Source organism: Ornithorhynchus anatinus, chromosome 5 (assembly GCF_004115215.2).
Source record: "Ornithorhynchus anatinus isolate Pmale09 chromosome 5, mOrnAna1.pri.v4, whole genome shotgun sequence".
Lineage (NCBI taxonomy): Eukaryota > Metazoa > Chordata > Mammalia > Monotremata > Ornithorhynchidae > Ornithorhynchus > Ornithorhynchus anatinus.
Genome location: NC_041732.1, coordinates 509,387 through 527,252, shown reverse-complemented (window position 1 = coordinate 527,252; position 17,866 = coordinate 509,387). Strand labels below are relative to the sequence as shown.

At 69.9% G+C, this 17,866-nt stretch overlaps 2 protein-coding genes across 2 annotated transcripts; both read left to right on the top strand.

Moving 5' to 3' along the window:
* LOC114812072 (IgGFc-binding protein-like) lies at positions 1 to 3,718 on the top strand. The gene is made up of 7 exons (XM_029064949.1): positions 1 to 75; positions 431 to 484; positions 832 to 2,109; positions 2,412 to 2,466; positions 2,962 to 3,334; positions 3,505 to 3,652; positions 3,708 to 3,718. The coding sequence occupies exons 2-7, from the start codon at positions 448 to 450 to the stop codon at positions 3,716 to 3,718; spliced, it is 1,902 nt and encodes a 633-aa protein (XP_028920782.1). The 5' UTR covers positions 1 to 75; positions 431 to 447.
* Positions 3,719 to 4,878: 1,160 nt separating this feature from the next.
* Positions 4,879 to 14,344, top strand: LOC114812071 (IgGFc-binding protein-like). Its single transcript, XM_029064948.1, has 15 exons — positions 4,879 to 4,971; positions 5,681 to 6,269; positions 6,449 to 7,053; positions 7,262 to 7,433; positions 7,645 to 7,857; positions 9,641 to 9,840; positions 9,963 to 10,104; positions 10,209 to 10,557; positions 10,605 to 10,896; positions 11,190 to 11,721; positions 12,184 to 12,397; positions 12,540 to 12,763; positions 13,306 to 13,530; positions 13,599 to 13,856; positions 14,235 to 14,344. Exons 2-15 carry the CDS (start codon positions 5,897 to 5,899, stop codon positions 14,342 to 14,344), a joined length of 3,909 nt encoding a protein of 1,302 aa, XP_028920781.1. The 5' UTR covers positions 4,879 to 4,971; positions 5,681 to 5,896.
* The last annotated feature ends 3,522 nt before the right edge of the window (positions 14,345 to 17,866 follow it).

Genomic DNA, 17,866 nt, shown 5'->3' with positions numbered 1-17,866 from the left:
GGGGCGGCTTTCAGCCGGGACTCGGGGAGGTGAGGGGCAGTCGACAGCGTCACCCCAAGCACCCACGGGGTTGGGGTAAGGATGAGGGCCCAGGTCTGGTGATGGGACCAAGGCCGGGAATTGGGCCGGGAGTTAGGGCCGGGCTTGAAGAGACGGAGGACCGGATCAGGACAGTGGGTCAGGGCAGGGGGCCGGGGCAGAGGGCCGGGGCCAGGTGATGGAAGTAAGGCAGGAGGTTGGGGCCCAGGTCAGGGAATGGAGTCGGGGCCGGGGCAGGGGGATGAGATTAGGGCCGTGGGATGGGGCTGAGGGATGCAGCAGTGGGGGAAGGGGTCAGGGGGAGCAAGAGGGTACAGAGCGTGGCGGTAGGGGTGAGGACGTGGATCCAGTAGAGGGAGCGACCTCAGCCTCCGACCCTCCCCTCACGAAGGAGCCGGCGGCCCGAGAATGTTGCTGCTGTGGCCCTGGCTAGTCCTGCTGTGCGGTGAGGGGCCCGAGGGGGGCCTGGGGGGCGGGGGGCGAGGAAAACGGGAGAGGGGCACGCGGGGGCTGGGATAGGGCCCCAGTCAGCGGGCAGGCCTCCAAGGCCCGAGGGAAAGCGGGGCGATGGCGGGGCGGAAGACCCCAGGACCGGAGCTCCCCTCCGCCCCCCGCCCCCCCCACCCCACAGAGGGGCCCCGCAGGACGGCGCCGATCGTGTCCCCCATCCCGGCCTCCGCCTAGGCTCGGCCGCGGGAGGACCCCAGAGCCACAGTCCCGCCCCTCCCCACTCCCCGTGGGACAGCGTTGACCGTGTCCCCCTCCCCCTCCCCCGCCCCCGCCCCCGCCCAGGCTCGGCCGCGGGAGGACCCCAGGGCCGCCGCTTCGTGACCACTTTCCTGCAGAACGCGGGGCGGACGTACGGCCGCCCGGATTTCCGCCTCTACATCTCGGCCTACGAGACGGACACACGCGTGACCGTGTCCACGCCCCGCGGGCCCTTCCGACGAGCCCTGGCCCTGGGACCCGGCCAGACCCACTGCGTCCGCCTGCCGCCCGCCGTGGAGCTGCGGGGCTCGACCCGCGCCCGGCAGTCGGTGCTGATCCGCGCCACGCGTGACGTGTCCGTGCTGGCGGTCAACGCGCGGCCGCGCTCGTTGGACACCACCGTGGTGTTCCCCTGCCGCCTGCTGGGGACGCGCTACCTGGTCGTCACGCCTTCGCTGCGCCCCTCCGACCGCCACAAGGAGTTCGCCGTGGTGGCCGATCGCTGGCCCACGCGCGTGGAAATCACGGCGCCCTGCGCTCTGGCCTTCGAGGGCCGGAGCCACCCGGCCGGCCGGCCGCTGGCCCTGCGCCTGGGCCCCTTCCAGGCGGCCCAGCTGCAGAGCTCCCACGACCTGTCCGGAACGCGGGTGGCGGCCGGGCGGCCGGTGGCCGTGCTGGCGGGGCACAGCTGCCTGCGGGCGGCCGGAGACTGCGAGCACGCGTCAGAGCAGCTGCTGCCGGTGGGTCGCTGGGGCCGGGCTTTTGCGGTGCCTCCGTTCGCCCCGGCGGCGACCGACCCCGTGCCCCCCGCCTCCTCCCCCGCCGCCGGCCCCGTCCCGGGCGACCGGGTGTACGTGGTGGCGGCGGCGGCGGGGCGACTGCGCCTGTGGAGCGGCGGGGTCCGGGGGGCGCGGGTGCTGCGCGCCGGGCGGCCCGTGCGCCTGCGGGTGGACGCTTCGCGCCCCCTCTACCTCCGCGCCTCGGCGCCCGTCGAGGTGCTGTTCCTGGCGGCCGGCGGCGTGCGCCGCGGGGTCCCCTTCGACCCGTTCTTCGCCCTGGTCCCGCCCGTGTCCAGCTTCGGCCGCCGCTACGCGCTGCAGGCCCAGCCGGGGTTCGCCAACGTGGCCGTGCTGGTGGCGCGGCCCGAGCGCTGCGGCCAGATCCGCCTGGACCGCCGCCCCCTGACCGGCCTCCGCTGGCGGCCCATCCCCGGCGCGGGCTACGCCTGGACCGAGCTGGGCTACGGGCACGGGGCCGGGGCCGGGGCGCACCGGCTGGAGGCGGCCGGGGCTCCCATCGGGGTCATGTGCTTCGGGACGGCGGAGCGGGCGGGCTACGGGAGCCAAGCCATCCAACAGGGCGGTGAGCCGGGGGCCGGGTGGGCCGGGGGCCGGGTGGTACGGGGGCTAGGGGACCGAGGGGCGGGGGCTGCGGGCCGGGGGCTAGGGGACCGAGGGGCGGGGGCTGCGGGCCGGGGGCTAGGGGACCGAGGGGCGGGACCCGCCAACCGGGCTGGGGAGGGCCTGTCTTTTGAGAGGGCGGAAGGTGCAGGGGGTGGGGGTGCGGGGAAGGCCTCACACGCGGCGGGCACGGGGAGGGGGTCCTGGCTCCTCCTTCTCCTCACTCGTCTTCTCTGTCTCCCCCACCCCACTCCAACCCCGCAGTCGTCCACCCGTTACCCGGACCGGAACCTCTGCCCTTACCCCCACCCCGACCTCTGCCCCTGCCTCCTCCCGAGCCTCTGCCCCTGCCCCCTCCACAGCCTCTACCCCTGCCCCTGCCTCCTCCCGAGCCTCTGCCCCTGCTTCCTCCTCAACCCCTGCCCCTCCCTCCTCTCGAGCCTCTGCCCCTGCCCCCTCTTCAGCCCCTGCCCCCTCCTCAGCCCCTGCCCCTCCCTCCTCCCGAGCCTCTGCCCCTGCCCCCTCTTCAGCCCCTGCCTCCTCCCGAGCCTCTGCCCCTGCCCCCTCCCCCGCCGTTGCCCCTGCCCCCTCCCCCGCCGTTGCCCCTGCCTCCTCCCCCGCCGTTGCCCCTGCCCCAGCCTCTGCCCTTGCCCCTGCCCCCTCCCTCGCCTCTGCCTTTGCCCCTTCCGCCGCCTCTGCCCCCTCTCCAGCCTCTGCCCTTTCCCGCTCTCCAGCCTCTTCCCCTTCCCCCGCCTCTGCCCCTGCCCCTGCCCCCTCCCCCACCTCTGCCCCTGCCCCTGCCCAAACCGCAGAGCCCACCCGAGATTCTGCCCCTGCCGGAGGGGCCGCCGCTGCCCCCGCCGCTGCCCCCGCCGCTGCCCCCGCCGCTGCCTCCGCCGCCGCCCGCGGCCCCGTCCTCGCTGCTGCCCGCCCCGGGGGCGGGTACGTGCTGGGCGGCCGGGCTACCCCACTACCACACCTTTGACCGAGTCCACTTCGACGTGAGCGGCACGTGCACGTACACCGTGTCCCGGAGCCGGGGGGTCCCCGAGGCCAGGCTCCCGGCCTTCCGGCTCTGGGCCAAGAGCGAGGCCGGCGGCGGCTGGCAGATGTCCATCTGCTTCGTGACCCTCAACATGTTCGGCTACACCGTCACCGCCGCCAAGAACGAGCACGGCTTCGTCAGGGTAAGTGGCCGCGGGCCCGCTCGCTCCCCGCGACCCCCGTCCCTCCCTCCTTCCCTCCCGGCCCCGGCCCCGGCCCCGGCCCCGGCCCCGGCCCCGGCCCCGGCCCCGGCCCCGGCCCCGGCCCCGGCCCCAGCCCCGGCCCGGCCCCGCCCGGTGCGGTCTCTCGGCAGGTGAACAGTCAGCGGCTCCGCCTGCCCGCCAGCCTGGGGCGCGGGCGGCTGCGGTTGTGCGTGCGCGGTCGGCGCCTGTGGGCCGAGGCGTCCGGCGGGCTGCAGCTCCTCTACGACTGGAGCCACCACCTGGAGCTGCGACTCCCGCGCCGGTACGCGGGCCGCGTGGGCGGCCTGTGCGGGAACTTCAACGGGGATCCGAGCGACGACCTAATGACCCCCGACGGGCAGCTGGCGCGCGACGCCCGCCGGTTCGCCACCGGCTGGACGGTGGAGCCCCCGCGGGCCGCCTGCCACCGCGCCCCTTGGGGGGCCGCGCTGCCCCGGCCCTGCCCGCCGGACCTGGAGCGGGAGCGGGGGGCCGCCTGCGGGGTGCTGGAGGCCGCCGAGGGCCCGTTCGCCGCCTGCCACGCCGTGGTGGCGCCTCGCCCTTACCTGTACGGCTGCCGGGCCGACCTGTGCACCTCGCAGGGCTACCGGCCCGTGCTGTGCCAGGCGCTGGAGACCTACGCCCACGCCTGCCAGCGCGAAGGGGCGCGCGTCGGAGACTGGCGGGGCCCGGCCGGCTGCCGTAAGTCCGGCAGGGGCACGCGTGGCGGGGGGCCCGGGGAGCAAGGCGGTGGAGTGGGGGGGGCGGTGCGCGACGCGTCTCGGCGCCTCCGGGGGTCCGGGCGGCCGGGGGAGATGGCCTGAGGATTCCCGCGAGGCCCGGGCCAGAGGGGAGGAGGGAGAGGGTCCCGGACGGGGTGACCGGGCCAGAGGCGAAGAGGGTGAGGGGCCCGTCTCCCGGCGCGCCCCCCTCACAGCCCTTCTCCCGCAGCCCTGTCCTGCCCGGAACACAGCCACTACGAAGCTTGCGGCTCGGCCTGCCCGGCCTCCTGCAACCCGCAGGTGCCCGCCGCCCCCTGCCCGCTGCCCTGCCTGGAGACGTGCGCCTGCGACCCGGGCTACGTGCGCAGCGGGGCGGGCTGCGTGGCCCGGGCGCGCTGCGGCTGCGTCCGCCGCGGCCGCCTCTTCGCCCCGGGCGAGGCCTTCTGGTCGGGCGACGGCTGCCGGCGCCGCTGCCGCTGCCACGGGCCGTCGGGCCGGGTGCGCTGCCGGGCGCGGGGCTGCCGGGCCGGGGAGGAGTGTCGCGTGGCGGCCGGGCTCCGAGGCTGCCAGCCCACCCGCTTCGGGACCTGCACGGCCGCGGGCACCGCGCACTACGTCACCTTCGACGGGCGCCGCTACGACTTCCCCGGCACCTGCACCTACCTGCTCAGCGGCCTGGGGAGCGGCCCCCCGCCGCCTCCGCCGCCGTCGGACGGGGGCCGAAGCCTCCCCCGCCGCCGTCGCCGCCTCGCCCCCTACCGCGTGCTCGTGCGCCCCGGCCCGGAGCCCGGCCGCACCCGCCGCGTGGACGTGGAGCTGCCCGGTTGCCACGTCCGGCTGGGCCCGGGCGGCCCGGCGGGGCCCGGCCAGGTCAAGGTGAGGCCCGAGCTCCCTCCGCGGCCTCCGCCTCCGCCCTGGTCTCCTCTCCGGGGCACTCGCCCGGGCTCTTCGTGCCTGTCTCGGCTGCGCCTCTCTCCGCCCCGCGCGGACCGACTCTTTTGTGTCTCCGTCCCTCTGGGTCCCGGGGGGTCCCCTCGCCTCGGAATCGCTCCCCGCAACCCCCGTTCTTATGTGCCTGGGTTCCCGCGCCCCCAGGACCCCTTCGTGCACCTCAGCTCCACCTGCCCCCTCTCCTGCTCAATGGGAAGAGCCCGGGCTTGGGAGCCAGAGGTCAGGGGTTCAAATCCCAGCTCCGCCGCTTGTCAGCTGTGTCACTTTGGGCAAGTCACTTAACTTCTCTGTGCCTCAGTTCCCTCAACTGTGAAATGGGGATTAGGACTGTGAGCCCCACGTGGGACAACCTGATGACCTTATATCCTCCCCAGCGCTTAGAACAGTGCTTTGCACATAGTAAGCGCTTAACAGATGCCATCATCATTATTATTATTATTATTATTAATCCCGACTCTGCCACTTGTCAGCTGGGTGTCTCTGGGCAAGTCACTTAACTTCTCTGGGCCTCAGCTCCCTCATCTGCAAAACGGGGATTAAGACTGTGAGCCCCACGTGAGACAACCTCATTACCTGATATCCTCCCCGCCCTCCCCGCGCCACCCAGCGCTTAGATCATCCTCCGTGTCCGCAGGTGAACGGGGTTCTCCGCAACCTGCCGTGGCGGCTGGGCCAGGACCGGGTCCTGCTGTACCGTCAGGGCTGGGACGTGGTGGTCCGCTGCTCCTTCGGCCTCACCGTGACCTTCGACGGCCACAGCCGCCTGGCGGTCACCTTGCCGGCCTGCTACGCGGGCGCCGTGGCGGGGCTGTGCGCCAACTTCAACGGGGACCCGGCCGACGACCTGCTGATGCCGGGACCCCCGACCCTCGGCCTCGGCCCGGGCCCCGACCCCGACGCCCTGGCCTTCGGCCGCAGCTACAGGGTGCAGAGCCCACCCGGCTGCGGGGAGCCCGGGCCCAGCCCCTGCCCGCACTTCCCCCTCCTGGTCCAGCGGCTGCGGGCCAGCGGCAGCGGCTGCGGCCTCCTCCTGTCGCCCGACGGACCTTTCCGCCTGTGCCATGGCCGCGTCGACCCCGAGGGCTACTTCCGGGACTGCGTCCTGGACGCCTGCGCTCGCCGCGGGCAGCCCGCGGCCGCCTGCCCGGTGGTCAGCTGCTACGCTTCCGCCTGCCAGGAAGCCGGGGCCACCGTGTACCCCTGGAGGACCGCGCGCTTCTGCAGTGCGTTCGCGCGCACGGGTCGGGGGGGGGGGCGGGGGGCGGGAGGGGGGCGGAGGGGCGACCCTCCCGCGGCCAACGGAGGGGTTGCGGGTTGGACTCCCGGGGCCCGGCAGGACTCCCGGGGGCTGACTGAAGGGACCACGGCGGCCGGCCCACCCCCTCCCCCCCTTGGTCCGCAGGTCCTCCTTGCCCCCCGCACAGCCACTACGAGGTCTGCGCCGGCTGTCCCGTCACCTGCCACAGTCTGTTCGCCCCGCAGCCGTGCCGCGCACCGTGCCGCGAAGGTTGCACCTGCGACGCGGGCTACGTGCTGAGCGGCGCCGCCTGCGTCCCCCTGGGCCAGTGCGGCTGCGTGCACCGCGGCGTCTACTACCAGCCCGGAGAGCGCTTCTCCCCCGACGGCCGCTGCCGGGAGCGCTGCCTCTGCGGGCCCGGGGGCGCCGTGTCCTGCCGCCCCACGCCCTGCGCCCCGCCCCGGGCCTGCCGCCTGATCGGGGGCGCTCCCCGCTGCTCCTCGCCCCGCCCCGCCCGGACTGCGCGCTGCCTGCTGGCCGGCGGCCCCCACTACCGCACTTTCGACGGCGCCGCCTTCGACTTTCACGGGACCTGCAGCTACACCCTGGCCCAGACCGGGCCCCGCTGCCCCCGGGATCTGCCCCGCTTCGGGGTGACCGTGGAGAACGCGCCCGGGGGCGCGGGCCGGGGGGCCCTGACCCGCCGGGTGCTGCTGCGGGTGCACGGCCACAGCTTCGACTTAGCTCGAGGGGACTGGGGCCACGTCACGGTGAGCGGCAGCGGCCGGGTGACCTCCTGCCCCGCTCCCCCCGGCCCCCGTGACGCCCGTGCCGAGCCCGACCCCGCCACCCCTCTGGCCGCGCCTGGCTCCCCTCCCACCTCCCCTCCGCCCGATCCCGGCCCGCCTCCCGCGCCCGCTGCCCACCGCCCTCCGGACCCCTGACCCCGGACCCCTTCTTCGCCCCCCGCCCCCGCAGGTGGACGGCCTCCGCCGCTGTCTCCCGTTCAGCCTGCCCCAGGGCCGCGTCCGCGTCTTCCTGCACGGGGCCAACGTGGTGCTGCTGGCGGCGGGGAGCCTGGTGCTGCTGTACGACCAGGAGTACCACCTGAGCCTGGCGCTGCCCGCCGGATACGCCGGCCATACGCGGGGCCTGTGCGGAAACTTTCAACGGGGACCGGACGGACGACCTGGGCCTGCCGGGCGGCGGGCTCGCCCTGTCCGTACGCGCCTTCTGCGCGGCCTGGCGTGTCCCGGCCGGCCCCGACCCCGGCCCCGACCCCGGCCCCGCCACCTCCTGCGACGACGACTATGGCTGCGCGGAGTTTGGGGAGGCCGAACGCGCGCCGTTCCGCGCCCCAGCCTCGTGCGGGCTCCTGCTGGCGCCCTCCGGGCCCTTCGGCGGCTGCCACGCCGCAGTGCCACCTCGCAGCTTCTTCGACAACTGTGTGGCCGACATGTGCCGGGCCCGGGGAGACCCGGCCGTCCTTGTGCCTTGCCATCCACAGCTATGTGACCGCCTGCCCAGCTGGTGGGGCCCCGCGTGGGGCCCTGGAGGAGCCCGGCCTTCTGCCGGTGAGGACTGGGGGCCGTGGGATACCCATGAGGGGTGGAGAAACCGGGGAGCGGGGTCAAAGAGAGACGCAGAGGGACCGCGACTCAGCAGCAACGGCCACAGTACTAGTACTCTATATAAGCGCTTACCGGTGGGCCGAGTACTGTATTGAGCGCTGGGGGAAAAAAAGACACAGGTGAAAATGAGATATGGCCCCTAGCTCTCTAGGTCTCATAATCTAAGAACGTAAATTCCCTACTGAGGGCCTACTTTGCAGAGCGCTGTCCCAAGTGCTTGGGAGAAGCACGATGGAGTAAGTAGAAACGATCCCTGCCTTAGGAACATCTTTTGCCCAGCCTTGGAGGCGGACACTAAAATAAATTACAGGTTAGGAGGACGCAGGAGACTAATACTATGAGTTGTACCTAAGTGCAAAGTGGCCTGGGGTTAAAGATGTGAGTATCCAAGTGCTGTAGGTCAGTAGGTCAGAGAGTCAATCGTATTTATTGAACGCTTACCGCTGTACCGAGCACTGCACTAAGAGCTTGGTTCCGTACAGTATAATAATAAACAGGACACATCCCTGCCCAAAAACGAGTTTACAGCCTAGAGGGGGAGCAGACATCAAATATATATATACGTAAAATTACAGGACACGTACCTAAGTGCTACGGGTCTGGGAGGGGGGAATGAATGAAAAGGAGCAAGTCAGGGCGACGCAGAAGGGAGTGGAGAAGGAGGAAAGGAAGGCTTAGTTAGGGAAGGCGTCTTGGAGGAGATGTGCCTTCACTAAGGCTTTGAAGAAGGGCAGAGTCATTGAGTTCCAGGCCAGAGGCGGGACGGCGGGCGAGAGGACGGCGTCGAGATAGATGAGATGAAGGTACAGCGAGAAAGTTGGCATTAGAGGAGTGAAATGCGCGGGGCTGGGTTGTAGTAGGAGAGTAGCGAGGTGAAGTGGGAGGGGAGAAGGTGACTGGACTGCTTTAAGCCGATGGTGAGGAGTTTCTGTTTTGATGCGGATTTGGATAAGCAAGCACTGGAGTTTCTTGAGGAGTGGGAAACACGGGCCTGAACGTTTCTGGAGAAAATGATCCGGGCAGCAGAGTGAAGTATGGACTGGAGTGGGGAAGAGGACAGGAGGCAGAGAGGTCAGCAAGGGAGGCTGATACAGTAATCAGGTGGCTTAGGTGACTGGAAGGATCTGAAGTGGCTGTCGTGGGGAGAAGCAGCGTGTCCTAGTGGATAGAGCTCGATCCTTGGGAGTGAGAGGACCTGGGTTCTAAAATCCCCTGCCCCGCGTCTGCGGTGTGACCTTGGGCGAGTCACTTCATTCTTTGTGCCTCAGTTACCTCGTCTGCAAATGAGAATTAAGGACTGTGTTCCCCATGTGGGACACGAACCGTGTCCAACCTGGATTAGCTTGTATCTACTCCAGTGCTTAGTACAGTCCCTGGCACATAATAAGCGTCCAACAAATAGCATAGCAAAAGGTAGGGGCGGATCCTGGAGGATGGTTGAGAGAGAGAGCAAGAGAGAGAGAGACATAAACAAAAAGACGGAGAGAGTGGCGGAAGACTCAGAGACGGGTTCAGAAGAGACGGAGACTCAGAGATGGGGCTCAGGGAGACGGAAACTCACCGACGGGCTCAGAGAGGTGGTTCTCAGAGACGAGCACGGAGTGAGGGAGACAGAAACCGGGGGAGGCAGGGGCGACTAACGAGCTAGTGGTGGGCAGGGGGTGAAGGGCACGGGGCCCCGGGCGGCACGGGACTGCACCGGTGACGGCCCCACCTCTCTCCCCAGCCATGCGCTGCCCGAGCAACAGCCACTACCGCCTCTGTGCCCACCCCTGCCCAGCCACTTGCTCGGCTGCTCTGTCCATCGTCCAACGCCCAGACACCTGCGCCGAGGGTTGCCAGTGTGACTCCGGCTACTTCCCGGCCGGAACCGCCTGCGTCCCCGCCGGTCACTGCAGCTGCTTCCGCCAAGGCCAATACTTCCCGGTGAGCGACAGGGTCACCCCGTCGCGGCCTCCGCTTCCCTGCCCCATCCACGCCCCCGTTCCACGAGGCTCCCATCCCCCAGGGTGACCCTCGGCACTCCCGTGTGCCCGATCCCCCCGCAGCCCGGCCAGACCTTCCTGATCGACCGGTGCTCCCTGGCCTGTGTCTGCCGCCCACCGGTCGGAGTCACCTGCAACCCCCACCGCTGTCCCTTGGGTCAGAACTGCGAAGTCCAGGGTGGCGCCATGGGCTGCCTGGGGACAGGTGGGTCAGGGCCCGGGGGGGCGACGGGAGGGCGGCGGGGGACGGGGGTCCCGGACGCCTCGGTCCCCCTAATCCCGCCCCCTCCTCTCTCTCCCCAACGCCAGTCCTGCCCTCCAAGCCCCCGCGGCCGCCCCCCTTCCTCCCCACTCCCCTGCCCCGGCGGTGCCCCGCCCACTCGCGTTACTTGCCCTGCGGCCCCGCCTGCCCTGCCACCTGCTCGGACCCGTCGGCGCCCTCCCGCTGCCCACGACCCTGCGTGAGCTCCTGCCAGTGTGTGAGCGGCTACCTGCTGCGAGCCGGCCGCTGCGTGTCCCGGCGCCGCTGCGGCTGTCCTTTCCGAGGCCGCTTCTACCGGCCCGGCCAGGCCTTCTGGACCCCCGGCTGTGGCCAGCGCTGCCTCTGCTCGCCGGAGACGGGGGAGGCGGAGTGCCAGGAGGACACCTGCCCGGGGCAGTGCCAGCTCTCGGGAGCGCTGTACCGGTGCCTGCCGCTGCCCCCAGCCCGGCCCACTTCGCCCGCCCCGCTCCCCGCTCTGGCCCCGGCGCCCGGGCACGTCACCTGCACGGCCTCCGGCGACTTCCACTACACCACCTTCGGCGGGGCTCACTACGATTTCTCGGGCACCTGCGACTACCAGCTGGCGGGCATCTGCGAGGCGGTGCCCGGCCTGCAGCCCTTCCGGGTCACCGTGCGCAACCGCGTGCTACCCGTGGCCTGCGCCCAAGACCCTGGCGGCTCGAGGCCTGCGGCCTGCGGCTGGACATGAGCCACCGGCGCCCACACCTCATCCAGGTGAGCCCCGGCCCCGCTCCGCCCCGGCCCCGGCTCCGGCTCCCCGCCTACTCTCTGCCTCTCTCCCTCGGTCATTCATTCAGTTCACTCAATCGTATTTATTGAGCGTTTACTCTGTGCGGACCACTCTACTAAGAGCTTGGAAAGTACAATACAGCAATAAAGAGAGACGAGCCGGGGGGCCGGGGACTGAGGGGAGCTGGGCGGCGGGCCCGACCTGAGCCGATCCTCCCTGTCCCCGCTGTCCTCCCCCCACCCCCCACCAACCCCGGCTCCCGGCTTCTGCCCCGCAGGTGAACGGCGTGGCGGTGACCCTCCCCTATTACCACGGTTCCCGGCTGCGGGCCTACGCCAGCGGATTCCACCTGCGCGTGGACACGGACTTCGGGCTCTCGCTCATCTTCGACTGGAGCAGCCTGGTGCTGCTGAGCCTGCCGCCGGCCTACGGGCTGCGCTCCTGCGGGCTCTGCGGGGCCCGGCCCGGCACCCCCCCGGCCGACCTGCCGCTCCTGGCGTCCGCCTGGCTGGTCGGGCGGCCTCCCGGCTGCGGCCCCACCTGCGGAACCCGGTGCCCGCGCTGCCCGGAGGGGGAGCGCACGCTGTACCAGGGCCCGGGGCTCTGCGGGCTGCTCACCGCACCCCTCGGCCCCTTGGCCCCCTGCCACGCCACCGTGGACCCCGCCCCTCACTTTGCCGACTGCCTGGTGGACGTGTGCCAGCACCGGGGCTGCCGCCGAGCGCTGTGCCAGGCCCTGGCCACCTACGTCGTCGCCTGCCAGGCCCGCGGCGTGGCGCTGCGGACCTGGCGGCGGCCGGACTTCTGCCGTGAGTGTCGGTTGCCTGGGGCCCTGGGGTGGGGGCGGGGAAGGGGCCTTCCGGCCCAGCCTCAGGGCTCCTAGGGGCTGGACGGGCGGGGCCCCCAATCTCGACTGCCAAGTCCCCTCCGCGGCCGCCCTCCCTCCGGACCCCCATCCCCTCGCGGAACCCCCTTCTGCCGTTCCCGGGGTCCGGAAGGGATTCCTTAGGCTCCTGGGGATTCTTGGGTGTTTGGAGTAACGAGCTTGTCTTTTCTCTCTCGCCCCCTCCCTTGCCGTCTCCTCTCCTCCTGCCCGCCTCTCTCTCCCCCCGTTTTTATCTCTGAGCCTCTCTCCATCTCCCTTTGTTCTTCCTTCGTCTAACCCGCCCCCGGTGAGTTGGTCTCTCCTTTCTCCCCACTCCCGTCCATCGTTCTCTCTCTGTCTGTCTCTCTCCGTCCCCCGTCCTCCCTGTCCGCGGGTGGGCCCCCAGCTCATCGCTGCCCCCCGCACTCCCACTACGAGCTCTGCAGCGACGGCTGCCCGGTCACCTGCCACGGCCTGGCCCCGCCTCCGGGCTGCGTGTCCCCCTGCCGCGAGGGCTGCGCCTGCGACCCCGGCTACGTGCTGAGCGGCGCCGCCTGCGTCCCCGCCGCCCAGTGCGGATGCGTGCACGGGGGCCGCTACCACCCGCGGGGGGAGGCCTGGTACGAGGGCGCGGGCTGCGGGACGCTGTGTCGCTGCGGGGCCGGGGGGGGCCGTGGCCTGCGCCCTCCGACCCTGCGGCCCCCAGCAGGCCTGCGCTCTGCGGACCGGGGTCTGGGGCTGCTGGCCGGCCGGCCGGGGCAGCTGCGTGCTGGCCGGGGCCTCCCACTGCCTCACCTTCGACGGCCTCGCCCTGGCCCTGCCCGGCCGCTGCGGCTACACGCTGGCCCGGGCGACGGCGCCCGCCGCCGGGGAGCCCCCGGGCCCGGAGCCGTTCCGCGTGGACGTGGACGAGGACGAGCTGGGGCCGTGGCGAGCGCGGCTCAGGCTGTACGGGCGGGAGCTGGCGGTGGAGCGGGGTCGGCCGCGTACGGTGACGGTGAGGCGGGGGCCGGCGAGGCCGGGGGAGGCGGGGGCTGGGGCGGAGGGTCGGTCAGTCGGTCAATCGAGCGCGTTCCGTGAACGCTTACCGTGTGCAGAGCACTGTACTGAGCGCCGAGGAGAGTACAAGGCAACAAAAGACAGACACACCCCCGGCCCACAACGAGCTTGGAGTCTAGAGCGGGAGACCGACGGGAATATAAATCAGTAAATGACAGATATGGATATAAGGGCTGGGGGGCTGAGTGGAGGGGGGGATGAATAGAGGGAGCCGGTCAGGGCGACGCAGAAAGGAATCGAAGACAAGGAAAAGAGGGTTAGTCAGGGAAGGCCTCTTGGAGGAGATGTGCCTTCGATAAGGCTTCGAAGGGGCGGGCAGGGTTATCGCCTCTCGGCTGTGAGGAGGGTGGACGTTCCGGGCCAGAGACAGGACGCGGGCGACAGGTCGACGGCGAGATAGACGAGAGCGGCGCCGGCGTGAGAAAGCACGGGGAAGGGTCTCCCTGACGCCCGCCCCTTTCCCCTTCAGCTGGACGGGAGCGCTGCCACCTGCCCCTGGCGCTGCCAGGCGGCCGGCTGTGGGCCACGGCCGAGGGCCGTCACGTGGTGGTGCAGGCGGCCTGCGGCCTGCGCCTCTTCTTCGACGCGGGCGGCCACCTGCGCCTCACCGTGCCCACCACCTACCCGCGGCCGCCTCGCCGGCCTCTGCGGAACTTCAACGACGAGCGCGCCGACGACCTGCACCTGAGCCCGGGTCGCCCGGCCGGGACCCCCGAAGCCTTCGCTGCCGCCTGGCGCCTGGCGGGCGCGGGCCCTGCCAAGCCCGCAGCCCGCGGCCCTCCTGTCCGCCGCACTTGTACGGGGGCGCGGACGCCTGCGGGCTGCTGCGGGCGCCCGACGGGCCCTTCGGCGCCTGCCACGGCCGCGTCAGCCCCGCCGGCTACATCGCCTTCTGTCTGCAGGACATGTGCGCGGGGCGCGGCGAGCGGGCCGCCCTGTGCGGGAGCCTCACCGCCTACGCCACCGCCTGCCAGGAGGCCGGCGCCCGGCTTCTGCCCTGGCGGGGCCCGGAGCTGTGTCGTGAGTGCGAGGGCGGGATGCGAGGGCGGCAGGAGCCCCCCCCCCCCCCGCTGAGCCCATTTCAGGCCGTGCCCCTTCCCCCTACACACACACGCTCACTCGCCCCCAGCCGTTGTCCTGTCAATCAATCGTATTTATTGAGGGCTTACGGTGTGCAGAGCACTGTACTAAGCACTGGGAGAGTCCAATAGAAGCAGAGAGCAGACACGGCGTCCCGGGGGTCCCGCTTGCGTGGCGTCTCGTCCCCACCCCCGGGAGCCAGGCTCACCCTGGGCTTCGCGGGCGATCTGACCACCGACCGTCTCTCCCCTCCCGTCCCGTCCCGTCCCGTCCCGTCTCCCGCCGTGCCCTGCCTGCCCTGCCCTGGGCCGCCCACAGCCCTGAGCTGCCCAGGCCGGCGGGCCACTACAGTCCTCTGCACGGCGGACCTGCGATTTCAGCTGCGCCCAGGTGCCCGGCCCGCCCCGCTGCACCCCGCGCTGCCTTGAGGGCTGCGAGTGCCGACCGCGGGGTTCGGTGTTTGACGGGGAGACCTGTGTTCCCCCAAGACCAGTGCGGCTGCCTCCACGGCGGCCCGCTACATCAAGGTGAGCCGCGCCGGGGACGGGGCGCGGGGGCGGGCCGGGCTCGGGGCCCCGCTGACTGGCCCTCCTCCCCAGCCCCCGGCCCCGCTCCCCGCGCCCCAGGTGGGAGAGACGCTCCTCATGCCCGGGCTGCCAGGAGCAGTGCCAGTGCGAGGCCCGGGGGCGGGGCTCCTCTGGCTGGCCGTTCCGCTGCCCGGGCCCGAAGCCTGCCTGCTGGCGGGCGGCCGTCCGCGCTGCGGGCCCGGAGGAGGGTGCGTGGCGGCCTGTGCAGCCTGGTGCCCGGCGGCGCCTTCACCACATTTGACGGGCTCCGGGCCGCGCTCCCCCGCCCGGCGCCTACGAGCTGGCGGCTCACGCCGACCCCCGAGGACCCGGCCTGGTTTCCGCGTCGTCAGCGAGGTCCGCGTCCCCGAGGGCAGCGTCTTTGTGGGCTTCGGGACGGCTGCGTGGCCGTCGGGCGGGACGGCGAGGTTTGGGTAAGTGGCGGGGGGAAGGGGCGCGGGGAGTGCCGGCCGCGGACACCATCCCCCTCCCTCATTCTCTTTCTCTTTTTCTCTCTCCCTCCGCCGCCGCTCCACCTCCTCCCGCCCCTCTCCTCTCGCCCCTGCCCCCTCCCTCTCCCCTCCTGCCCCCGGGTCCTCCCTGTCGCTCTCCCCTTCCCCTCCCCTCCCGCCTCTTCTCTTCCGCCCCCTTCCCGCCGCCCCTGAGCCCCGCCGTCGCGGTCTCTCCCGCAGGTGAACGGGGAACGCGCGCGGCTTCCCTCCCGGGTGTGCCCCGGCGTGCGGGTGCGGCGGCTGGGCCCGGGGGTCAGCGTGGAGCGCGCGGGCGACTTGCGGGTGCTGGTGCGGCCCGGCGGGCACGTGGCGCTGCGAGCGGGGCGGGCGCTGGCCGGGCGGCTGCGGGCCGCCTGCGGGAACTTCAACGGTCTTCGCCACGATGAACCTGCGGCCCTGCGGCCCGGTCCTCCCCGCGCCACCCTGGCCGAGGTCTTCCAGTCGAGCCGGACCCGACACTTCAACCGCTGGTGAGAGCCCGTCCCCCCTCCCCCGCCTTCTGCCCTGGCCTCCCCTTCTCCAGCCCTGTGCCCTCCGCCCCTCCCGTGTCCCCCACCCCGCCCCTCTCTCCGTGCCCTTTCCGCCGCTTCCTCCAGGCCCCCTCCTCCTCCTCCCCGCACCGTGCCGCCAGCCCTGCTCCTTCTCTCCCACAGCTCGGAGAAAGCCCCGCTGCCCGCCGACCACGGAGACTATTTCTCGGACTAAAGCGGTTCGCAGCCCGGGCTCCGGAGGGAGCGCAGGCGAGGCGGGCCGGGTGGAACGAGACCAATAGAGCCGCGTAAATAAATGGATTTCGGGCTACCCCGCTCGTGTCTGCCTATGCGGGACCCGCCGCACCAGGCCCCCGGGGCCAGATCCCAGGGAAACGAGGTCCCGGGCCCCTGGGCCCCTGGGCTCCGGACCCCCCTGAGCACCTTCCACATCCCTCCTTCAGCGCCGCCAGCCCAATCAATCGATCAATCAATGGTATTAACTGAGCCCTTCCTATGTGCAGAACGCTGTACTAAGCGCTTAGTTCAAGGCCTGTCCTATCGCCACCCGCCCCACCCTATCCGAGCCCACCAACCCCATCCCTCCCGAGCCAGTCCGCCCCACTTTATCCTCCCCACCCTATCAGAGCTCACCTTCCATCAGTGACAGTTTCCAGTCACCTGCGGAGGGAGAAGAAGACATGGTCTCCGTCCTGGAAGGGCTGCCGCTCTGGCCGGGGAGATAGGACAGGTCATACACACACACACACACACACACACACACACACACACACACACACAGTGCTGGAGCAGAGGGAGGGGGAAAGGAGGTCTCCTGCCATTTAGGGGACTGCCATTCTGACTGAAATAAACGCTAATTTCAAAGGATTCAGAGAGACCCAGTCAATCAATATTAGTTGCTGAGTACCTCCTGCACACAAAGCACAGCACTAAGCATCTAGGAGAAGAATGGACTGTTGGAAGGAAGGATAGCTGTTCTAATGAGTTCCGGGGAGACCGGACACTTAATAAATCACAGCTAGAAGAGGAGGACAAATTTCTCTGGAGAAGACACTAATGCCAGGAAAAGTCCAAGGAAAACGTGGAAGAGGCAGACCTTCTCTCTGTTCCTCGAACTGAGGCCCAGAGAAGTAAAGTGACTTGCCCAAAGTCACACAGCTGACAAGTGGCGGAACGGGATTAGAACCCATGACCTCTGACTCCCAAGCCCGCGCTCTTTCCACTGAGCCACGCTGATTCTCTAGTACTCTCCCAAGCGCTCAATATAGTGCTTTGCACACAGTAAGCACTCAACAAATACAATTGAATGAATGAATATTTATTGAGTGTTCACTGTAGAGAACTGCTAAGCTCTTGGGAGAGAGCAAAACAACAGAGTGACTAGACACGCTCCCTACTAATAGCAGGGTATGTTCGTCGATATGTACAAAACGCAACGGAAAGTTGTGCGTGCAAAGGTGTGAAGGAGCAGAAAAACAATCTGGGAAAACTTCCTGGAGGAGGTGGGGGAGTCCAGCAGGGCTTTGAAGATGGAAAGAGGTTCGATGGATATAGGAGGGGGAGTCCAAAGTGAGAGAGGTTAAGTCGAGGGGCAGGAATGAAGTGCGTGAGCTGGGATGGAGACGAGCAAGGGTAAGAGGAGGGAGAGAGAACTGTGTAAGTGCCTTAAAGCCAGCAATAAGGTGTTTCCGGTTGATGCGATGAGCACCAGGAAACCACTGGAGATTTTTGAGAAGTGGGGAGATGTGCACAGAATGATTTCTTAGAAAAATGATCCTGTCAGCAGAATGAGGTATGGATTGGTGCAAGGAGAGGGTGGAGGCAGGGAGGTCAGCGAGGAGGCTGAGGGGGTAGTGGAGGAGGACCAGGACAAGGGGGCATTTCGATGGAGAGATAGGAAGGGGGTGAGGGTGGGGGAGACCGGGATATGGAAGAGGAAAGTAGCCAGGATTTGGAAAGGGCCCACGTAAGGAGGTTGAAAGTCAGGGAGGAGTCGACGATAATGCCGAGGTTGGGGAACTTTCGCTGATCAGAACAGAATCTGAGGACTCAGTAACGGATACCAGAGAAATGATCCAGGCACCACCAGCACTGAGAGGAGGACGAGAGAAGCGAGTGACTGACGTGGGCAGAGGCCCTTGCCCTCGGCTCCCGCGGGTCCCCTTTGCGCCTTTCGTTGATCCCTCATTCCCTCCACACACACACCCCCCCCCCCCCCCCCCCCCCACTCCCCGTCTGAGGCCTGCTGAGCTCTGGGAGATTGGAGTCCGCGCAGGTCGGTGCCCGAGGGCTGGAGCGGGAGAGAGATCCAGGAGATAACGGGAGCCTGAGGGGGTGATTGGGGCGGCCAGCCGGTCCGCCCCGAGGCGGCTCCGCGCTCC

What these genes read in the sequence shown, in the direction of transcription:
- LOC114812072 (XM_029064949.1), top strand. Translation starts at nt 448, where the DNA reads ATGTTGCTGCTGTGGCCCTGGCTAGTCCTGCTGTGCG. An exon ending in CTGGCTAGTCCTGCTGTGCG is followed by an intron (nt 485 to 831) that starts GTGAGGGGCCCG and finishes GCCCCCGCCCAG; the next exon opens with GCTCGGCCGCGGGAGGACCC. An exon ending in TTACCCCCACCCCGACCTCT is followed by an intron (nt 2,467 to 2,961) that starts GCCCCTGCCTCC and finishes CAAACCGCAGAG; the next exon opens with CCCACCCGAGATTCTGCCCC.
- LOC114812071 (XM_029064948.1), top strand. Translation starts at nt 5,897, where the DNA reads ATGCCGGGACCCCCGACCCTCGGCCTCGGCCCGGGCCCCGACCCCGAC. An exon ending in CACCCGCGGGGGGAGGCCTG is followed by an intron (nt 12,398 to 12,539) that starts GTACGAGGGCGC and finishes CGGCCGGGGCAG; the next exon opens with CTGCGTGCTGGCCGGGGCCT. An exon ending in GGTGGAGCGGGGTCGGCCGC is followed by an intron (nt 12,764 to 13,305) that starts GTACGGTGACGG and finishes TTTCCCCTTCAG; the next exon opens with CTGGACGGGAGCGCTGCCAC.